This window comes from Dasypus novemcinctus, chromosome 13, assembly GCF_030445035.2.
Source record: "Dasypus novemcinctus isolate mDasNov1 chromosome 13, mDasNov1.1.hap2, whole genome shotgun sequence".
Taxonomy (NCBI): domain Eukaryota; kingdom Metazoa; phylum Chordata; class Mammalia; order Cingulata; family Dasypodidae; genus Dasypus; species Dasypus novemcinctus.
In genome coordinates this window covers 91840290-91862608 of record NC_080685.1, presented here as the reverse complement: position 1 = coordinate 91862608, position 22319 = coordinate 91840290, and the positions used below count along the sequence as shown (strand labels likewise).

Below are 22319 nucleotides of genomic sequence, written 5' to 3'. Positions count from 1 at the left end.
CAAGCTGACTTTTCCAAATGTTAGCATGTCTACAATAAGAGTGTAATGATTTTGGGCTCTGGCAAGAAGCTATTGTTGCTTATTCTGTAGACATGGAATGGATTATTTTTCAAGAGGCTGCAATGCTGCAGAGTTAAGGCCAAGTTTGTTTTTTGGATATAATTACATCTACATGACCTCTAAGTTACCCAGCACTGAGTGAAACCCTGGTTCTGGGTCAGTTTGCTTTAGACCACTTAAGGCTCTCATTGAAATGTCTTGGCAGAATCCTAGTAATATGGGTATCTTATTACTGTGGCTGAAAATCTTCATTTTCTCTTAGAATCAGATATTAAAGGACATAATCTAAGAAGCAATAGAATTTCTGGTTCAAGATGGCAGGTGAGCAGCTCTGATCTTCAATCTACCAAAGGAGATTTGGGTTGAAGTGGGAGATGAGGATGGAAAAAGGGAAGGGGTGGGACTCTGAAGATATGGAGCTAGTCTATGAGGCAGGGCCAGTGCTCTAAGCCAGTGCTGATCTTGTTCACTTGGGAGGAATCTTCCCCATTTTGCATCCCTGGGGCCTGGCCAGGACCTGGCACGTAACAAGTCACTCTGGAAAGCTGCCTTCTCAGCAATTTTAGTCTTGCAAGTCAGCCATTCTTGGGTGGAAAAAGGATGTCCTCAGAGCTGTATAAGGCCCAGCTAAAATGACTCTCCTCCTCTCTAAAGTCTTCCAGTACCACTAACTCTAACCCTGGGCAGAACCACTCATCCTTTTGCTGTTCTTTCAGAGGATCTATGGCATTGCAATTTAGTTAGCTCTTTATGTGGCATTTACCTTGCCAGACTGTGAACTCTGAGAACACTTATTTCTCAATAACCAGCATCGGTGCTTGACACAAGAGGAGATGTTCAATGAATGTGTGGAACTCAACTGGAACACCGCGCCCTAACAACTCTTTGCTGGTTTCCTTTTTCCATTCGAGGATGGCTGATTCAGCAGGCTAAAACTGCTGAGAACGCAGATTTATGGATTGGCCCTTTCGTGCCAGGTTTGGGGCCAGGCAAATTTTTTACAGCGTGAGGACAGAAAGATGAGGAAGACAAAGTTCCTGTTTCCCAAGAGCTCCTAGCCTGGTGTGGGGATCTGAGCACAGTGTGACAGGTGGAATAAGAGAGTACTCAAAATGGGAATACAAAATAAGGGCACCTGACTTGGCCTTGGGAAACTCAGGGATGTCAGAAGGACTCCCCCAAAGAGGTACATCTTTGGACAGCATCTTGAAGGGAGAAGAGGTGACCAGGTAAGGAGACAGCCTATGTGAAGGCTCAGAGGTGAGAAGCAGCATGGTGCACTCAGGAAACTGAAGGAGCTTGGGAAGACTGACATGTGGGCACAGCAAGTAAAGTAAAAGGGCAGAGTCACTCCTAAGGGCAAGACATGCCCCACTGCTGCCCTCCTCCCCCTGCTGGCTGGCGTCTGAGTGGGCCATGGTGAGAGAAGCTGGCCCTCCAAGAACCAGCCCAAGAATCCAGACACCATCAAGCAAGGAGTTCAAGTGAATCACCTTCAATTTTCCACCAAATGTTCATCTTTTTTCAGGAGGTCCCAGGGATCAAACCCAGGACCTTGTATATGGGAAACACCCTACCACTGAGCTATATCCACTACCTGAAATGTCCATCTTTTGACTATTTCATCTATCACTCTCAGCAATTCCTTTGTACAAATGGCATCAACTAGATGACGGCTTAAAAATACACACCTAATTATCTAATTCTCCCTCCACCAACCCCATCTTAGTTTCTGGGTTAATTATAGGCTTATGATCTTATGATTATGGGCTTATAATTAACATAGACTTGAAAACAAAGAAAAAAATGTGATTAGCCCATAGTTACTTTTTACAATCTTGCCCTACCAGCAGGGCAGTATGCTGGAAGGAAATACATAAAATCCTCAATCTTATTTACTGGTCTGACTTAAATTATAAGTACACTGAATAAGTGAGCTGAATAAGCTACTTTACTAACTTGAGGGTGAACGAGATGCAAAACAGCCACGTGCCCCAACCACTTCCCGGCTACCGCCTTGTTGGAAAAAAGCCAAGAGATCTGGGCGACCTGGTACAGTTTAAAAACAACAAGCGTCTTTTATTCTCCTTCCAGTTTCAGTGTCCAGAGGCTACGGTTAACAGGTTTTCAATGTGCAAAACACTTCATTCCTCCAAAGCCAGAGGGGAATAAAAACTATACATCATCTCCAATCCATATTCATCAGGAGTGCCCTGGGACTCGTCATCCTGTTGGCACCGAGCCAAGTTTCAGGGTCTGGCAGGAAGAGGTCTGTAGGCTTTGGGACTTGGTGTCTGGCCCCTTGAGATGAGATTAGTTCTCCAATAACCTGAATGTCTCTAGGGAGGCAGCAGCACACAGGCGTGGAGTCCCTCCAGGCGGCCAGGTAGGGTGTGGGTGGAGTTAAAACCCCAGGATGTTGCTAACAGCCACAATGAAAGCTGGGGTCAGAGCTAAGAGCCTGCTGGACAGGAGTGGGAATCTGCAAAGGAACTAATAGGGCAGGAGAATACACAGGGCTAAAGCAATAGAAAAAACGGAAATTGTTTCTACTGGCATGAAAGGGTTAGGCGATGAGGAAATAGCTCAGGAAAAAGCTTTCTCTGGGGCACAGTGGTTACCCTTCCTCTACAGGAGTGAATGCAGGACAGGGGGGAAAATGGATGCACAATATCTAAATAAACCCATCTGGGGTAATATCAGCCTAGTGGAAGTCACATGAGACTTGGGAGTTCTGAATAAACAGAAGCTGAGGGGGATATCAAAGACTTCTATTTGAATAAAATGGAAAAGAGAAGGCACCTCTGAGGAAAAGTATGGAACCAAGTTGCAAAAAGCGACCGAGGCTTTGGCAAAAGTCTGACTGCCTGTCAGAGCGCCGGAGGATCTGAGTGGACAGGCAATGTAGAGGCATAGACAGGAGCCCCTTCCACAGCATGAGGGCAGCTAGCTGAAGGCCTGTGCCTGCCTGGGAGGCCTGAAGAAGCTTCCTCAGCCCTGTTCGCCTTGCAGCAGCAGTGAACACATGCTATTAGGCTGGGGACTGGGGCTCGGCAAGCAGCATAGGAATGGAGAGGGGGTTAGGCAGAGGGTGAGCCTGGGTGTTGCAATGCATTTAGGGGAGCAGAAAATGAAAAGCAGAGCTTACTTGTTGATGTTTGCAAGATAAATATCGGCTACATGACCCCCACTGGGACAGCTGGCCCCCGCTCTGGCTGTCACCTTTTCTTCAGGTGGCTCAGAAATGACCTCAATCTCAGACTTGGGGCTGGACCTCTCCACGACACCGTCCTCGCTGGGGGAGAAGGGGCAGGTAGGCAGGGAGGGGGGAAAACAACAACATAAAAAGCAGTGTTAAATCGGCAAGATGGCCCCCCCAACACACACGCAACCCCACACAGCTCTAAGGCAGCGGTGACACCTGGTGGGGCTAGCTCTGTGAGCAGAGGCGAGGAAACCTAAGGGCCTTTGGAGGGTTGTTTAAATAAAAATAAATAATCTGGCTGAGTTGTGCAGGCTCCTCAGTTCCTCAGGAAGCTCGGCTAGGGGCCACCTGGATTCGAGGCATCTGCATCAACCCCATGCTGCTTTTCAGGGGTGGCTGTGCAGGGACCACCTCCTGGAGGAGGAGGCGGCAAGTCCAGGTCGAGGTTTATCTGCTGAGGTCCTGTACACTGCCGGGTAAGCACAGGCAGCTCTGCAGTGGCTCTGGAGATGCCGGCGTTGAGGCAGGACCCCACCACACTGTCGTAGCACATCGAGCCCCGTTTAGAGTGTCCAAGCCAGTCCCAAGTCTCTCCACTGCTCTCCTTGCCCCTCTGGCTACCGATGACAGAGCAAGCCCCTTCTCCCCCACACTTCATCTTCTCTCGATCCTGGAATGAAGTCATAATGCTAAATTTGGGAGGGTCCTGTCCATGCACAGGTCGCCATCAGATTTGCGATGTTATCAACAGAGGGAGGATATTCCCGCAGAACAAGCTGGGGAGAGGCTGGGAGGGTCTCATTCAGCATATCAACCTTTAAAAAATAATATTAAGGGAAGGACTAAAAACATTGACAGCATCGTATCCAAGGGAAGGGCTTCAGGGCAGAGGCAGGGCAAGGGGCAGGGAGGTATTGTTTCAAAGGGTAGGAACCAACCCACAGCCCGTCTGATGAAGCTCTTTGGGATGAGAGTTCAGGTTCCCTTTGTTCTCTGACATCCTTTCCCTTCCTCTTCCCCATCTTTCCCCAAATCAACCTCATCTTGGTTAAATGAAACAAACTAGGTCATTTCCATAAAGTTGATTAAATTACATAGCTCTCAGAAAAGTAACTCATCATTTTCATTTGCAAGTGGAAAAGTGCTAGGCTAGGTAAGAAGGGTTGTTAAAAAAAAAAGAAAGAAAGAAAAACAAAATGTTTTCCCAACCTGATCTTTCCAGAAAGGGGATATAGGTGGTCAAATCATAACCACTCATTGTCACTTATCAGGTGTAAATGTGGATGAGTACTGGCTGGCAGATTTCTAAAACAACTGGATCAGGTTTGCAGAGTGAATAGAGTGGAGATAAAAAGACAATTCTCCACTTAGTCTGGGGACCTTTGGAGGGAACTGTGCTGGCCTCAGGACTGTGCTGGCCCCCTGGGGGTTGGTCTCCTGCACACTGCTATGGCTCCAGAAATGAGGTCCCACTCCCACAGTGTGGCCAGTGACCCTAAAGGTGCCAAGGGCCCAACGTACGTGTCTTGGACCACGATGTACTGGTGGGGGATGAGTCCATCGATGCCGTTGTGCCGACCTTCCCACCAGTCATCCGAAGCCCGCTGGTAAAGAAGCAGGGATGCCCCCTTCTTGAAGGACAGCTCTCGGGCCGTCCGGCCCACGTAGTCAAACTTGGCAATAGCCTCAATGGGCTCACACTCTGAGAGGGGTGGAAAAGAAGGTAACACAGTGTTGGGAGCCACAGATTTTGGAGACTGGGTGGGGAAGCTCAATGAGCTAAACTTAACAGCAGTGGGAAAATGGCCTAGCATGAAGACTAAGCCAAGGGTAACACATAAGGCAGGCAATTCCCAGGCCGAGTGGGCCATTATCCTGCAAGCCGTGTGTCCTCTTCCTTGCCTTTGCTCACCTGCTCCCTCCACCTGGAATGTGCTTCTCTCTCATGGGCCTGATGAAACACATGAAGACCCCACACAAACATCACCTACTTAATTCTTTGGTGCTTCCATGGCTCTTCATACCTATATCATGGTCTTTCCATGCTGTATTTTTAAGCGTTATTTCTTTCTTTTATTTATTCTTTTTGTATTTTAGCGTTATTTCTTTTCTGGGTATAAAATAATCCCATTGTAGAAAATTTATCATACTGTATTTTATAATTTACCTGTGTCCATTCCCCCTTGTGAAACAGGAGATTTTAGTCTCCATAAAGAGAAAATAACTTGCTTAATCAACTTTCCAAGGGGCAAAACATGGAAATATATTTTATGACCAATTTATGAACAGATGTGCATGAAAATGACGTGAAAAATTAAAAGAGCTTAACTTTTGTGTGGGATTCTGTCTTCTCATTTGTAAAATGAGGTTAACAATAGCGCCTATTTCATGAAGTTGTTATGAGGAACCAATGAGTTACAATTGGTAAAAGTGCTTAGAACAGTGCCTGGCCCGGAGTGGGTGCTAGATAAGCAAGAATCATCACTATGGTAGTTGTCCTTATCGTTCTCTGTTCTAGGATGGAGGCCAAGGTCAGAAAGTGAGAAGGGCCCCGGGAAAGGAAGTCAAGGTTAAAGTCAGATATTCTGGGTAGCAGAGAGAAAGTCTGCTTAAAAACAAGAGAATGCCCACACAGCCCTGGTTGGTAGGTCTGTTCCTGAACCAGCAGGGTCGAAGATTTCACCATAGGCAGAAGACCAGAGAAGGAGAAAAAAACTCAGCTTTCGAGGCCCATCTATATATCCCAATCTCACTTCTGTTCAGCCTTGGGCATATCACTTCATCTCTCTAAATCCCATTTTCTCAACTAACAGAGGCCATTATCTATTTCACTAGGGATTATGATGATTAAGAAATAATGGCTATAAAGTCCCTAGAAGTGCTGGGTACCAGGGAGGCACTAACCAAATACTAGTTTCCCTAGTTCACCTTTTCTTCCCCAATTGTGGTAAATTATCCTAGTGCTCCTTCTGATATTAGGATCCAAATAAGCGGTCCTCATTTTTTCTCCTTTTAAAGCTGGCCTAGGATTGCAGAATTCACAGCAAGGCAGGGAGCAGGGAAAGCTCCATAAACTGTGCCATTTCATTCTCATGCCCAGAAAATTCTGAGGCCCCTTGTCAGCTGCTGAGACATCCAGAGACCAAGTGACCCAGAAATAGAGGTGGGGAACTACTGGAAGGAGGAGGAAATATGTTGGCTGGAAGGACCCTAATAAAATGGAGCCTGTGGCTGACACTGAGTATGCCACCTTTTGATGTACCCCAACTGTGCTGCCCAGCACTTGCAGAGTTGTACTTTGGAAAGGGTCAGTTTTTCGGGTCAGCAGGTGTGAAAACATGTGGTTTCTGCATCCTGATTCCCACTCTCCTCTGGCTTGCTTCTGTACGGTTCGTGGCACCCTGATTCTCTATTCCCCAGGCTTACTATTTTTAAATGAGTTCTCCTTGCTTTGGTCTTGGTTAGACTAGCAGGACTCTGGGCTGTGACAGGGGACTGGACATCGTGCTGGACGCAGGCTAGATAAGATGCTAAGAGGTAGACAAGGGGCAGGGAATTGGGGCAAGAAGGTTGAAGGGCTACAGCAGGTCTAGCTCTTCACCTCTGGTTTAATAAAGGGACAATTCTAGAACTATTCAAGAAAGTAGGCTGTCTCTCCAAGGAAGGGAAGGAATGAAGGTGAGAGGTCACTGAGCGCCCAGCCTGTCCTCAGGGGTCTACAGGCAGGAGGGTTCATGAGGAGTGTGGGATGTAAAATGACTTCCTTCTGCTTCACCCACAGTGGCCCCATTGACCAGGAAGCCAGGCTTCATACCATCATCGCTCGTGTGGTGCTCTGTGGTCACATCCTGGGTGGAGTCTTCAGCTGAGGTAGTCTCTCCATGGGGACTATCACTGCAAAAGATGCAAGAGTGACCAGAACATCAGCATTTGCCTTTAAAATACCTGTCTTCCCTTCAAAGAGCCTCCCTGCTCTAAGGTAAAGGCAACATGATGCCTAAAATCCTATGCTTCGCCTGTTCCTCATCCCTGCCTCCAGCAGATGATCCCAGGTCCACTGACACCTGAGCTCTCAGAAGTCTACCATGCCCTACAGCAGGCATTCCTAGAACTGGGCTCCTGGTCCAGGAAAGTTCCAGGCCTGATAAGCCTGGTGGTGAAATGGGGTTCGCCTCTCCACTGCTGCAGGAAGGCCAAGCAGCCCAGTGCTCCCCTCTCCCTAGCTGTTTCGGTCTCCTGGCTAGTCTCCAGGATTCTTAGGGGTCTACCAACCGAGAGGATAAGCACCTTCTGACTGTGTTCAGCAGTCAGATGGTCCCTCTCATCTGACACTTGATCCTTGGGTGTTTCTGCCTGAGGCCCAGGTACCTACTCAGTGGCTGTAACATTCTTTGACTAATCTTGTGGTTTCTCCAGAGGCAACTAATAAATTTGTGATGTACAACAAACACACTGGGTTGGGGAGAATACCTTGGAGAAAACTAGAGCAAGATGTCTGCCCCTGTGGGCCCCTCTGGGCCACCCCCTGTCAACTGGGCTGAGACTGGGCAAGTAGGACTATGGGGCCTCTGCATCCTGAGGAAAAGACCAGAGGCTGCAGTGTTTGATATTTGAGAGGTGAAGGTAGACTTTCTGCCTTTTAAAGAGAAAGGTAAAGCAGGAATCGGCAACACTACTCCAAAACTTTTGAACAACTAATCCCTTGTGCAAGAGGGAAAACCATTCTCCCAAGCCACATACACAAAACAGTTCCCTGGAGCTCCTCAGCCAGGCTAGGCTGAGACCTGAGCTGACCACCAACCTCCCCAGTCACTACCAGCCATCTGTCAGTGGCAACAAGCTTTCCCTAAGCTGGCATGCCTATGTTTCCCCAACTCTGAGTCAGATGCTGGGATCTGCAGTACAGCAGAGAAGAGTAAACCCACTGATATTGTGATGTTCACAGACATATGAATATCACTTTCTTCACTCCTTGGGCAGGAGGCTCCCTCTGTGGGGGTCAAGGAGGAGCATAGACCAATTGGCTTCTAATTAAGTAAACAAACTCCCTTTCCTCTTCCATCTCAGTCAATAGCAATGGGACTGGCTGAATTGGTTCCAGATATTGAGTTCCAAAAGTATCCAATTTGAGCTTGCTTTTGCTTTCAGCTAAGGCTGAAACATTATTTAGGGGAAGAATGGATGGGGGAGGAGGAGGAAGAGAAGTAACGCATGTTAGGGAATAAAAGAGAGAGGTAGTTGTTTTTGTGTTTAGTGGGAAAAGGACACTGAAAGTGGTATCCTGGAGGTAGTGTAGTGTAAGAGATAGTGCTCGAGTTAAAGAGATAAGAATCCTCATCACAGGAATGGTCCAGAAGATTATGTCACTAGCCTCATTGGGTTGCAGTGATTTCATCTGTAAAGTGGAAACAATGATCAATTATTTGCCTAATGGAAGAGTCTACTGAAGATGTGCTCTAGGGATTCCTTTTAGATCTCTGTTCTCAGGATACGGTCATGAAAACCTTGCCCACACATGCAGTCCTGCTTCATGGTGGGACTTTACCTAACTGGGGCTTACCTTTTTCTCTTCACACACTTCTGAAATCATTCTCAACTGTCATTCTATGAACTCTCCATGAGGAGACTGTGCCTCCTATCTAAACTCTTCCCAGTGAGAATAAGCATTCCCTAGGAACAAGGATTGTTTCTCTCACAGCACAGAGCACAGAGCAGAAACAAGACACTGTTCACTGATGACTGGCAGTTCTATAAACAACTTCACAGAATTCCCTTGCCTGAAGATTATTACTCTAACTATCACTGCTGTCATAATTTTTCAGAATGGTCAGTCAGTCACCATTTAGGACTCACAGAAAAATGCAGGTGGCACGAAGTGGCACTTGCTCTATAGGTTAGGTTGAAGTGGGGGTCTGCCTGTACATTCGCAGACCCTGGCAGCTTGAGAAGCTTCTAAGTGGGAGGCTGAGGGGATCTGGGTGTTTCTCTTGGTTTTCGCTTGGCCATCTGGCCCCCACGCCAGGGTGTATTGGTGACACCCTCCCCTCCTCCACCCCCGAGCTCCCCTACCAGTAATCCTCCATGCTTCCTCCTCTGCTGTAGACAGGGCCCTCCAGCTCCCTGGGGTTTGGGAAGATGTTCTCATGCTGGATGATGATGGTTTTGATCAGCTCATTCACGTGGGCTTGACAGGACACCTGGTCGTGGCCCTCAGGCACTGACATCAGCGAGGGCCCGAAGCAGATGGCGAGGTTGTAGGGGTCCATCATGTTCTCTTCACTGAACTGTGATAAACTGGAGGAGAAGGGAAAGGGGGGAAGCTGGAAAGCACTCGCATGAATGCCCAGAAAACACAATCACAGGAGGCACTGCCAAGAGCAAAAGCAGAAGGTCTACAAATTGCCACCTGCCTTCCTGGGCACTGGAGCCCTTGCAGAAAGCAGAGCTGGGGAGAAAAGAATGGCCACCAGGATGGCCATTCAGGGGCCAAGTAAGGCCAAATGGAGACACTCAGCCTACTCCATCCTGCTGAGGAAGGAACAGAATCGATGCCTGCAGCTCTGATCCCTTCCCTCTCTCCAGCTACCCTTTCGAATAATTTGTACCATCCCACTACCCAACCCCACTGTGAACCTCATCCACTAAATCCACTCTTCCTTGAGGACCCACCACTCTGTAGAGCTGCCTATGGCTCCCACAGACCAACCACTAAGCTAACGAGGCAGACGGGGACCCTCAGTAATTATAGCCAGAAGACACAGGCATCCATGTATCATGCACCTTTTTTCATAACAAAATAATCAAATTACTAGAGATGTTCCATTCCAAGCTCTATACTTATTTAAAAAATTTTTACCAACCAATTAGTTTTTGTATCCCATCAAGTCAGTGTGAATTTCCTTCTGAAACAGCTAATGCAATTGCTTTTCATTTTCATTTCCTCCTCTATTTTTACATTTAAGATTTATTCAGGAAAAGGCAAGCACACTATTCAGCTTCTGCTCAGGCTTCCTCTGGATGCAGACTGACTGCATTATTGGGTATTTATTCTGGGAACTTCCCCTTCTCAGCCCACGGATGTTCTAGCCATACCTCCTACCTGGCCAAGGACCCAAACCCTTCCATAAGCCACTGTGCCTACTGAGTCCCTAGTGGTCTCTGCCAGTCCAGGAATGGACGGCTGAGCAAGCTTTGGATATATTCCCCCACATAGTCTGTAGTGCTGCCAGCTCTGCTAAGGGGTTCTACCTCCCTCACAGGCATCAGCACGAAGCCCTCAGCACCTGCTTCAAATAGATCCTGAGAAGAAACCAAAGACCACTCAGATGCCTCTGTCTTCATCTGAGTAGCTATTCTTCAGAAATGGGCAATTTATTTCTAGTCAACCCGAAATCCAGACTCAAATCACTAAGCTGGTCTCTAATTCAGCAGTTCTCTCTTCCACTAGAGACTCTGAAATGTACCCCATCCCCCTTAGAGAATCACTGCAGGAAGTACAAAGGATGTGAACAATTGTCACTGGGAAAAAAGGTTGAGAACCATAATTCTATGGGCCCTAGAAGCTAATGCAGGAGAGACCAGCCACGGATGGGCTCAGGGAAATCCCAGTGGCTGGATTGCTCCCTGGTTCTTAAAAGATTTAATTTTACAACCTTCCTCTGGGTTCTTGAGGTAAAAGAGGGCAGAAATTTTTTAAAAGGCTGGGAAAAGTTTTCAATCCCTTACTTGGTCAAATTAAAACTGGAGCTAGACAGAGGAGAGAAATACCTTGGCAGGGACAACTGAGGCATTAAGTGCCATAAGGTACTGCAGTGGTTCCTCTTAGGCTACCACATTCCTAGTATCGAGGAGGGACGAGGATGGAGGAAGGTCCTGTTCCATTAATGCAATCTGACAATGTTTTGGTAACATAGAAGAAAATCAGTATTTTCTGGGAAGCCTGGTAGTCAAAAGGAAACAAATTATAGCCCTGAGAGTCCTAAGCTGAAGCTCTGGGGAAGATGAGAAATCTTGCCAAGCCTATTAAGGTAGAGGCTATTTGATTCATAGATGGTTAGAGTGACCAGGGGCTTGAGAAGAAGACATCTTCATGGCCAGTGGTCACATGGGTCCAGGTTCATTTCCTTAGTCCCATCAAAATACAGACCAAGATCCTTCCCTCTTGCCCAATCTTCAACAGGAACACCCAAGTTTAGGGGCTAAAGTAGTGGTTTTTAACAATTTGGGGAACACAGTTTCCTTCAAAAGTTTGGCAAAGGGAGCAGATGCAGCTCAGGCAGTTGAACACCCACCTCCCACATAGGAGGTCCTAGGTTCGATTCCTGGTGCCTCCTAAATTAAAAACACAACAAGCAGAAACAAGCAAAAACAACAAGCAAACAGATAAGGTAGCCATTTTGTGTGTGTGGGGTGTATTAGTCAGCCAAAGGGGTGCTGACCTCAGCAGCCCTAATCTTTGGGGAATGTGCTCTACCCTCTCTATACCCTGGGGCAGCAAAACTCTTCCAGAATATGGATCAGGAACATCCACCCTCTTCGACTGCTGGGGCAAACGTACCCTCTCTGTACACATGGGTGGGGTTCCTTTCTTGGCCCAAGGTTAAGTCTTTATTCCAGATCTCAGCTTCCATGGTTTTCCTCTTAAAGCTGTTTCGCCTTCAGTATCTCCTTTCCATTTCCCTTTTAGTCCAAGCTGACAGTGGTTTTGTTCATACAGCTCTCTCAAAAACCTTGCTGGTTTAGTATGCAAGAAGCAGGGGTCCAAGCCATCATACTGTAAGACTTTCCACAAGTCTTTCCAAGATAACTGCATCTTCAATCCTGATTTACAAGTTCCAAGTTTAGTTAAGTCCTCCAATGGGGCACTTTCTTTTGGGAGCTTAATTTCCAGGGGTTTGGGATTTCCAGAATTAGTTTCTGTTTTCTTTGAAGACTGACAGTTCAGTCTTCAGTATATCTCTCTTTCTAGCATTTTGTTATAAGCTGCAAGCAGAAGCCAAGCCACATTCTCTGGGTTTACTTTGGAAATTTCTTCAGCTAAATGCCCAGGCTCATCATTTTCAAATTTCGCCTTCTATGAAACACCAGGAGTTAATCTTGCTAAGTTCTCTGAAACTTTAAAACATGGATCGCCTTTCCTCCAGTTTCCAATAATGATTTCATCATTTACTTCTAAGGCATCATAAAAAGTCTCTTTAGCACCCATATTACTATCAACAGTCTATTCAAAGAGATCTAGGCCTTTTCCATCAAGCATCTCATAATTCCTCCAAAAAATACCACTTACCAATTTATAAAACCATTTCAGCATTTCGGTAATTTCAAAAGCACTTCCCCACTCCTCAGTACCAAATTCTGTATAAATCAACCAAAGGGGTGCTGCTGCAAAATACCATAAATTGGTTGGCTTTTATGAAGGGTATTTATTTGGGATAGGAGCTTACAGATACCAGGCCATAAGCACAAATTACTTCCCACACCAAAGTCTATTTTCACATGTTGGAGCAAGATGGTTGCTGATGTCTGCGAGGGTTCAGGCTTCCTGGGTTCCACCCTTCCAGGGTTTTGCTTCTCTCTGGGTTCAAGGTTCCTCTCTTCCCAGGGCTTGTTTCTTCCTGGGCTCAGGGTTCCTTTCTTCCTGGGGCTTACTTCTCTTTCCTCTGAGAGCTTACTTCCTAGGGCTCCAGTTTAAGGCTTCAGCATCAAACTCGAACATCAAAAACATTTGATTCAGGAAGCAGAGTTGGCCCAGTGGTTAGGGAATCCGTCTACCACATGGGAGGTCCGTGGTTCAAACCCCAGGCCTTCATGACGCATGTGGAGCTGGCCCATGTACAGTGCTGATGCGCGCAAGGAGTGCCATACCACGCAGGGGTGTCCCTGTGTAGGGGAGTCCCATGCGCAAGAAGTGTGCCCCGTAAGGAGAGCTGCCCAGTGCAAAAGAAAGTGCAGCCTGCCCAGGAATGGCGCCGCCCACACGGAGAGCTGACACAACAAGATGACAAAAGAAACAGATTCCCGTGCCGCTGACAACAGAAGCGAACAAAGAAGAACACGCAGCGAAAAGACACAGAGAACAGACAACTGGGGCAGGGGGAAAGGGGAGAGAAATAAATAAATAAATAAACCTTAAAAAAAACAAAAACAAAAAACATTTGACTCTGACCTCTGCCATGCCTTGTATCTGTGAGTCCTCACCCACCAAGGGGTGGGAACTCAACACCCTAATAACATAGCCCAATCAAAGCCCTAATCATAACTTAATCACACCCAGGTACAGACCAGATAACAAACATAATCCAATATTTATTTCTGAAATTCATAACCACATCAAACTGTTATGGGGGAAGGAGGAGTTTGGCAAAAACTGAAGATTCTCTTCCCCCAAAAAGCTATGAGTGTGCACACAATTAGGACTAGGGTGGGAAACTTTTTTTTTAATCATGTAGTTTGTTCGACTTGGAAAATTTTATGATATACATTTGTCTCTTAGATTCAATTAAAAAAAAGAAAAAACCCACAAGGATTTTTGGAGTCAGGTTGGGTTTTGAGTTTATTATAGTTCCCTAGTTTTTTCTTTGTACAATGGAGGCAATAATAGCACTCCTTAATGAGTCTGCTGCGAAGACCAAATGAGACGCTATGTGCAAAGCATTTAGCAAAGTGTTTGGCAAAAAGGTAGCATTTCAAAATATTTTCTGTAATTATACCGATTGCTTCTTGATATAGGATCCTTGATTCTAGCCAGGGAATGGAAGGCAGTGCCAACACCTAGCTGTTAATAATTTACAGAAGTCTATTATCCATCTTCCCCCAAGAGGCATTATCCAACAAGCTGAGGACTCTAGATCCCAAAATCAAAATCTTAAAATTTCCAGGAGAATGCTAAACTTTGGACAGACTGCTTTAAATATACAGCATTTCACTTAAAAACTTTCAACTTTATGGGCCCCAGAGGTTTGATATGGGAACAACCAACAGACTAGGGATAACGTATTATGCATCAGGGTTTCTTGTAGGTTTGAAAGTGATGAAGAGAAACTGTAAAATTCAAGCAGACTCCATCAGGCCTTTAAAGGCTTTCATGATAGGAGATCCCACAACTTCCCTCTACAAATCCTTAAAGTAACTGCTCTCTACAAGACAAGAAGTGAAAATTAGGGCCACTGAGTTTTTTCTGGTGGCCTTTCCAAGGCATTCCCTGATGCGCTCTCACCAAAATGCCACCTTCCTGCCCTCTCCAGTCTCCCCCCATCTGTTAACCAACTTGCGCATGCCCTTATGTTCTATCTTTCTTCTTGCACAATAAATCCCATCTTGTTCACCCACCTCAGGAACATCACCCCAGCAACTGTCCTTGATCTTTCATTCATCTTCAGTTTTTCTTCTCTACTGGATCACTCCCATCAGCATATAAACATGCAGTAATACCTCTCATGTTTAAGAAAAAAATTCCTCTTAACCCTACATCCTCATCCAGTTACTGCCCTATTTCTTTGCTCCTTTCTACAATAAAATTTCTTTAAAGAATTGTCTGTACCTGTTGTCTCCAATTCTTTTCTACTCCTCTCTTTCTTTCATATGAACAATCCAAAGATTTATGTTTCTAAAAGATATATTTAATGGGTATATTGAGAGTTCTAGGTTCAAATACAAGTAGAAGAATCATGAGTAGGGAATTACAAAAGAGTATAACTATGTTATATTGGGGAAACAGAATATCATATATTCCCATATAGGGCCTGCCAAGGAGGTATTTATTTCATGATACTGTGTGCTTTGCCTGTGATATTTGGACATCCCTAGAGCCCTTGGGAGCACTTGTTTGAGGCTTTGTTTATAGTGGCAGTTTGTGAAATCTGTCTGAGACCCGCATAAGCATAACCTCCAGGCATGACCTCCAAAAGACTCACTTTGAAGTCTCTTAGCCATAAAAACTCTTTTTTATTTAATGTTTCCCCTTTTGTTCTAGGTCTTTTTCCAAATCCATCACTGGTTAATACTTGGTAATAATCCCTCAGTGCCATGTAGGCTCATCCCCAGGAGTCATGTCCCATATCAGGGGTAAGGTAGTGAGTTCATTTGCTTAGTTTGGCTTAGTGAGAGGCCACACTGGAGTAACAAGGAGGTTTTCAGGAGGTAACTCTTAGGCATTAATTATAATTAGGCTAAGTTTCATTTTTACATGAATAAGGTTTGTTAGTACAAGCATTAAGATCGAGGGTTTGGCATATTGGCCTGTGTTCTTTTGTAAGGCATAGCTAATATATTCCAGACATTTTTGCCATGTACTTGAGAAGGTAGCAGGACCTACCAGGATAGAAGTTTAATATTTTGTTAGCTACTTTGTGTTCCTCTATCTATGAAGAAAACATACATATGATAGCACAAATACATTCATATCCCATAAACGTATGCATCAGGTGCATTTCCCCCCACATATCACCTCACTATCAATACCCTGCACTAGTTACGTACCTTTGTAATAGATCCTGAAAGAACATTCTTATATTTGTATTCTTTTTTTAATTTTATATTTTTAATTAGAATGTTACATTAAAAAAACATAAGAGGTTCCCATATAACTCACACCCCACTCCCCCACCCCATTTTTGTAAATTTTATTTTTTTGAAGATACACAAAAAGGTTACATTATAAAAAATATAAGAGGTTCCGATACATGCCCCATCCCCCCCACCCCACTCCTCCCACACCAACAACCCCTCCATCATTGTAGCACAATCACTGCACTTGGCGAACACATTCTGGAGCACTGCTGCACCACATGGATAATAGTTGACTCTGTAGTTCACACTCTCCCCCGGTACATTCAGTGGGTTATGGCAGGATATATAATGCCCAGCATCTGACCCTGCAATATCATTTGGGACAACTCCAAAGTTCCAAAAATGCTCCCTCATCACATCTCTTCTTCCCACTCCCTGTCCTCAGCAAATACTGTGGCCTCTTTCTCCCTATCAATGACAGAATTTCTTCTATTAGTAGTCACAAAAGTTTTATAGTAGAATATCAGTAAGTCCACTCTAATCCATATTTTATTCCTCCATTCTGTGGGCCCTGGGATGGTGATATACACTCCACATGGATGATGGATGTAATTCTCCTGCTTGCAGTTGTAGGCACTCTCAGTTCCCTGGTGTGGTGATTGTATTTGTATTCTTAACCACAATCCTCAGCCACTGTAGAGTTCACTGAGTTATACAATAACTGTTTTATCCTTTAGCTTTCCTTCTACCATCATGGATAGCCCAAAACTTCCTATCAACCATGTCCACACTTACACTACAGCATCATTAAATACATGACCCCTTTTCTTTGAACATATATCAGAATTTTGCCACTTCCGTGACACGAAAACAACACTTATCATGGTCACCAATGAGATCTGTGCTGCTCAATCATGTCTCAGTACTTTTCTTAGTTGATCAGTCTGTGCATTTAATTCAGTTACCACACCCTCCTTGAAACACTTTCTCCATGTGGCTTCTAGGACACTGTGCTTGCTTGGTTGTCCTACATAACTGCCCACTATCACCTGCTCAGTAAGACCTCTTCTGAACATTGTATATTAAAGAGCAAACCCTTGTGTCTACTCCTGGCACTTTCCAACCTCCTTACCTGCTTTCTTTTCCTCTTGCACTTGCCCTCTGCTATATTATCAGTGAATTATTTATTTTGTTTGCTTACTCCCAACAGGATGTAAGCTCCATGAAGGCAGTGGCTTTTACTGTTTGGTGTAATATTATATAATCAGCACCTCAAACAGGGCCTGGCACATAGTAGACACTTAAAAAATATGTGTTAAATAAATGAGTAAATAAAAGCACGAGCATCTGTAAGTCTCCAAGACAATCCAGATACATTTGTACTTGTCCACCTGTGTACAGAAGCTAAAACACTCCTTGTGAAAGACAGAAGAGCAGCGTAGGCAGATTCTTTCCAATCCAGGAGGCATTTAGAGATTGGTGAGATTTAAAGGAAAACTCTGTTTTTCTGGAAAGCAGCAGCTGGGAATGCCCTAACCATGAAAATCAGGCAGCAATGATCACTCTTTTAGATCCTGGAGCTAAGTTTGAGGATGTAGAGCAGAACTTCTCACACTTGGATGCACATATGACTCACCAGGGAATCTTGTTAAAAATGTAGGTTCTGACAGACTAAGTGGGCTGAGGGTGAAAGTCTGCATTTCTAACTATTTCCTAGGTGCTGCTGCCACCACTGCTGGTCTGTGGACCTCTACTAATTAATGGGAGAGCAGAAGACTATATGCATTGTCTGACATCTGAAGAAATTAGGTTGTAAAAGTCAAAGAGAGCCAGCTACCCACTGTGAAGGAGAGCTACCCATACTTCGTTGGGGGCCAAAAACTTCCTGGATAGTATAGATGGGGTGGTGGGCAGCCTCTAAAGAGCCCCACTGGTCCCCATCCCCTGATATATTCACACCCATGTGCAGTCCCCCCTACTTTGAGTATGGGTTGGACCTAGTGACTCACAGCAAATGGAAGGAGGCAGAAGTGATGAGTTATCACTTTCAAAATTAGCTTACAAAAAGGCTCTTGCTTCTGTCCTGAGAGATCTGTTACTCACTCTCTCTAAGGGAAACCAACTACCATGTTGTGAGCAGCTCTGTGGAGAGGCCCATCTGGCGAGGAAGAGAGAGAGACCTTTGGCCAACAGCCCGCTAGGAACTGAGGCCCTCAGTCCAATGACCCTCAAGGGATAATCATCTGAGTGAGCTTGGAAACAAATCTTCCCCATTGAGCCTTCAGATGAGAACACAGCCCTAGCTAATACCCTTACTGCAACCTTACCACACCTTGAGTCAGAGGCCCCAATCTAAGCTGTACCTGAATTCCTGACTCATACAGACTGAAATAACGTTTATTGCTTTAAGTTCCTAAGTTTTAGGGTAAGATGTTACACAGTAATAGATAATCAATACATAGATGCTAAGAAAAGATAATGTTGGGGAGCGGATGTAGCTCAAGTGGTTGAATGCTTGTTTTCCATGTACAAGGTCCTAGGTTTTACCCCCAGTACCTCCTAAAAAAAAAAAAAAGATAATTAACAGGCTTGCTGGATTGCTGGGAACACCTGTACCCAAGGTTCATGCAATGGGTCGGGTACTCTAACAAAGACACTATTCAAATAGGTAGATAGGTTGTTTTTTGGTTCCTGGAGATTGAGGATCTATACATCCCAAGAAAAAGCCATAGCCAATAATAAAGTACATGCATGCCCAAGAACCCAGAGCAATAAAGGAGGAGGTCCTGAAAGTCTGGGCCCAGGCAGAGTCTCCATCAGAAGGTACCTGCCAACTACACTCACCTGTCCGGAATACACACTTATCACAAGACGTCTTCCTATGAAGGTGGTCTTCTTTACCACCTCTATCTGCATTCTACTTATTATTTTTATTATTTTTGGAAGCAATGTGATTATTGGAAGGCTTTGATTACTGTGATTGTGGAAGGCTGCTTTGGTGGGCAAACACATGTTTTCAACAAAACATTTAGATGAACAAATCAATCTTTTTTTAACCAGAAAAGTAAAATCAAACGAAAGTAACAATTTGAATTGGCGCAATTCCAGTGTTTTTTCTGACAGTGTCCACCATCTCCACCTCTACATGAGGCTCAATCCATGGATTTTCCCCTTCTGCAACTCCCTCCCCACTCCTTCTGGCAGGAAGAGAATGTGGGGAAAAGAATTAGGCCATTGTACTTACATACACAGTAAACCCAGGATCTCCCTGCTCCCCACACCTGCTCGCATACCATCATCCAGCTCTTATTCAGGGAGAACAAATAGACTAGATTCACTCTGACGGCAGTTATTGGTCAATGAGGGGAGATAAGGACCGGTGGCCCTGAGGGGACTGACTGACTCAAGAGCAATTACAAGAGTTTCCACTTCCATCCACCTAAAATAGGACTGCAGACAACATCCTGTGTTTATCATTAGGGTTTTTAACTCAAAAGTAGTCATGGTGCTGAGTCAGGGCCTGGGTAATCTAAGGAGGTCATACAGCCGGGCAGAGTAGGGAGGCTGCAGAACCAGGACCCTCTGAAGTTCTGCAGGGCTGGTAACAGGCTAGGGGACGGTGCAGGCACTCCAGAAAGGCTGCAGGTGGGGCAGCTAGTAAAGATGCTTACCAGGTCAGGAAGACCATAAACCTGAGTAACCAAGCTTAGGCTTGTGAGATGGCCTCTAAAGTGGTATTCTTTGAAGTAGATATACTTGGATACCAACCATATAGGGAAGTCTTCATTTTCATAAAGATGTATGTGCTAAGACACTTCAGCCCCTTGGTCTATCATTTGTTTTCCTCCCTTTGATAATTCATGAATCCATAAAAGTATTTTTCCACTATAGAAAAAACCACAAAGTGATGATAAAAGACAAGAGAATTCAGCCTGGGCTGGAGAGTATGGTGAATTGGGGAGAGCATATCTCAAATAGGGGACAGCCCTTATTTCACAAAGAATTGCTGTTATTTGGGAATGTTGATCCAGTATTGCCAGATCTAATAATTTTTCAAGAGAAGCTAGAAATCTAGAATTTTTTTTTTTTTAAAGTGAAACCTCCTTCCACTGTTTATTCAATTTCTTCAAGACACAATGGACCAAAAGGAGGTAAATCTATGGACCTTACCTGGCCCTCAGGCTGTCCTTTTGTAACTTTGGGTCTAGGTTGCTAAGAAGGTGACAGCGAAATGAAAATACAGAGGTGACTAAAGGGGGAAGTATCACATATCCTTGCTTCTCGCCTTTGCTGTGCCACGGAGACTCCACTACCCACCCTGGAGGATGACAGATTGCTTGGACATGAAGAAATGCTCCGTACAAGCCCAAAAGCTGGTCCTCCAACACTCATTCCCTGGGTGATGAGCTAAGTACCATCAACACATGGACAACACCTACACGGAAATCTCCACTTCAGGTTTCTTCCCTGAGTGCCAGACTCCTATGTTCAATGGCCCACTTAAAATCTCTATCTGAATATATCTAGGGGATTTGAATCTCTGGACTGACAATATGATAGCCACACCCTGAGCCTCAACAGACTTCAGCTCCTACACTCTGATTTATTGGACTTACCCCACTCAGCTAACATGGAGTTGAAGAATGTCAACCACCACACCATGGAGCCTAGAGTGCCTACAACTGAAAGCAGGAGGATGGCATCCAGCATCCATGTGGAATCTAAGCCCCCTCTTGACATAGATGTGGAATGGACACAACCAAGCCAAGGTCCACAGGAAGGAGGAATACAGTAAGGATTAGAGTGAACTTAATGATATTCTATTCATGAACTATTGCGGTTAATAATCGAGAAAATGTGGCATTGGTGTGGAAAAAGTGGCCATGGTGGCTGCTGGGTGCGGGGAATGGGAGGAAGAGATGAGATGTGGCATTTTTGGGACCTGGAGTTGTCCTGGGTGGTGCTCCAGGGACAATTGCCGGACACTGTATGTCCTCCCATGGCCCACTGGATGGGACATGGGAGAGTGTGAGCTATGGTGTGGACCACAGGCCATGGGGTGCAGCGATGCCCAGAGATGTACTCACCAGATGCAATGGATGTGTCATGATGATGGGGGAGAGTGTTACTGTGGGGGGAGTGGTGGGGTGGGGGTGAATGGGGACCTCATATTTTTTTAATGTAATATTTTTAAAAAAATGAATAAATTGAGTAGAATTTGGGGAAAAAAATCTCTATCTGAATGTCTAACAGATACTTCAAATTACCATGTCTGCCTTGATAACTTGTCTCGATTCCTTTATCCATACTTTGTCTTCCCCAACTCAGTAAATGTCATCACTACTTCCCCACTGCTCATTCCAAAAATTGAGGAGTCAATCTTACTTTTTCTTTCTTCCTTGCACTTTACATTCACACCATCAACAAATCCTATCTCATGTCCAAAATACAACCCAAACCTGATCCCTCCTTACCACCTCCACCATTACTACCCCAGTGTGAGCCCACAACACCTCGGCCTACAATACCTCTGAACAGGTCTCCCTGCTATTCTTCACAACCTTCTACAATAAATTTTCCATGCCATTTACTGAAGCTAGAGGGTTTTAGAATATATATATATATATATATATATATATATATAAAAGTCAGATCACAACACTCTTCTGCTTAAAACCTTCCAACAGCTTCCCAAATCCAAACCCATCACTGTGACCTTTCAGGGTTTGATGATCTTGAAGGTTCCCATGGCTCTTCCCCTCACTTCAAGTAGGCTGCTGCTAAAACGATCTTCTCAGAGGGGTCTTTGCTGACCACTCCATCTTCAGTAGCTCTCCCCTTCTTGCACTCTGCCCCATTCACACCCCGGCATTCCCATCCCCGTCCTTTCCCTTCCTTATTTTTCATCAAAGTACTTATTCCCACCAGACATATCTGCTATTTTCTGTCTCCTCCCCTAGAACTTGAGCTAAATTATATCAGGGTTTTCATCTGTTATTTATCAATGTACGCACACAGCCAAGACATGTGTCCAGCACATAGTAGGTGCTCAGTAAATATTTGTAGGGACGAATGAACAGATATTAGTCCTTATGTAAACTTCCAGCAGCCAAAGTCAAGGCCTAATCCAGTTGTTCACTGGGAAGGCTACTCACTGATTGAGGAAGGCAAAGAGGTATCTCATGATAATCAGAGTGGTTTTGGGCAGGACCAAGAGGACTTTTCGGATGTGCAGTGCTCTTTCCTGCAGGTTGTCCATTGCTGAAAGAAGAAAGCCATGCGTTACCCTTCACTGTGATTGGGATCCCAGGCAGTAATAGTCAGAAGTCCCTTACCTCCTGCAGTTAAAACTCAGAGAGCTCCCAGATCAAGTCCACACACAGCATTAGCATATAGCAAAAGGAGTTTTATTTCTATTGCTCCTTGGGGCGAGGCTGCTGCTGAGCTCCAGACATTTACTGATGCAGGACTTAATGTGTACAGTCTAGGGGCACGGGGGGGCTGGGTATGTGTCCCACTCCAACTACCACCCCCTTTTTAAAACAAC

The 22319-nt window shown here is 45.1% G+C and overlaps 1 protein-coding gene across 9 annotated transcripts in view; it reads right to left on the bottom strand.

The window, feature by feature from the left end:
* Positions 1–22319, bottom strand: part of SRGAP2 (SLIT-ROBO Rho GTPase activating protein 2) — a 261250-nt gene that overhangs the window by 6313 nt on the left and 232618 nt on the right. For 4 of the 9 annotated variants that reach the window (XM_058275104.2, XM_071207696.1, XM_058275105.2 and 1 more), the window contains exons 17-21: positions 21928–22033; positions 9335–9559; positions 7080–7159; positions 4787–4967; positions 3209–3355 (exon numbers count right to left, since the gene is read on the bottom strand). In XM_058275104.2, coding sequence (XP_058131087.1) covers positions 3209–3355; positions 4787–4967; positions 7080–7159; positions 9335–9559; positions 21928–22033 — 739 coding nt within the window. Of the gene's footprint in view, positions 1–2113; positions 2554–2958; positions 4081–4786; positions 4968–7079; positions 7160–9334; positions 9560–21927; positions 22034–22319 lie in introns of those variants that run through there. The other 5 variants (XM_058275108.2, XM_058275107.2, XR_011645545.1 and 2 more) reach the window with 3 other exon arrangements.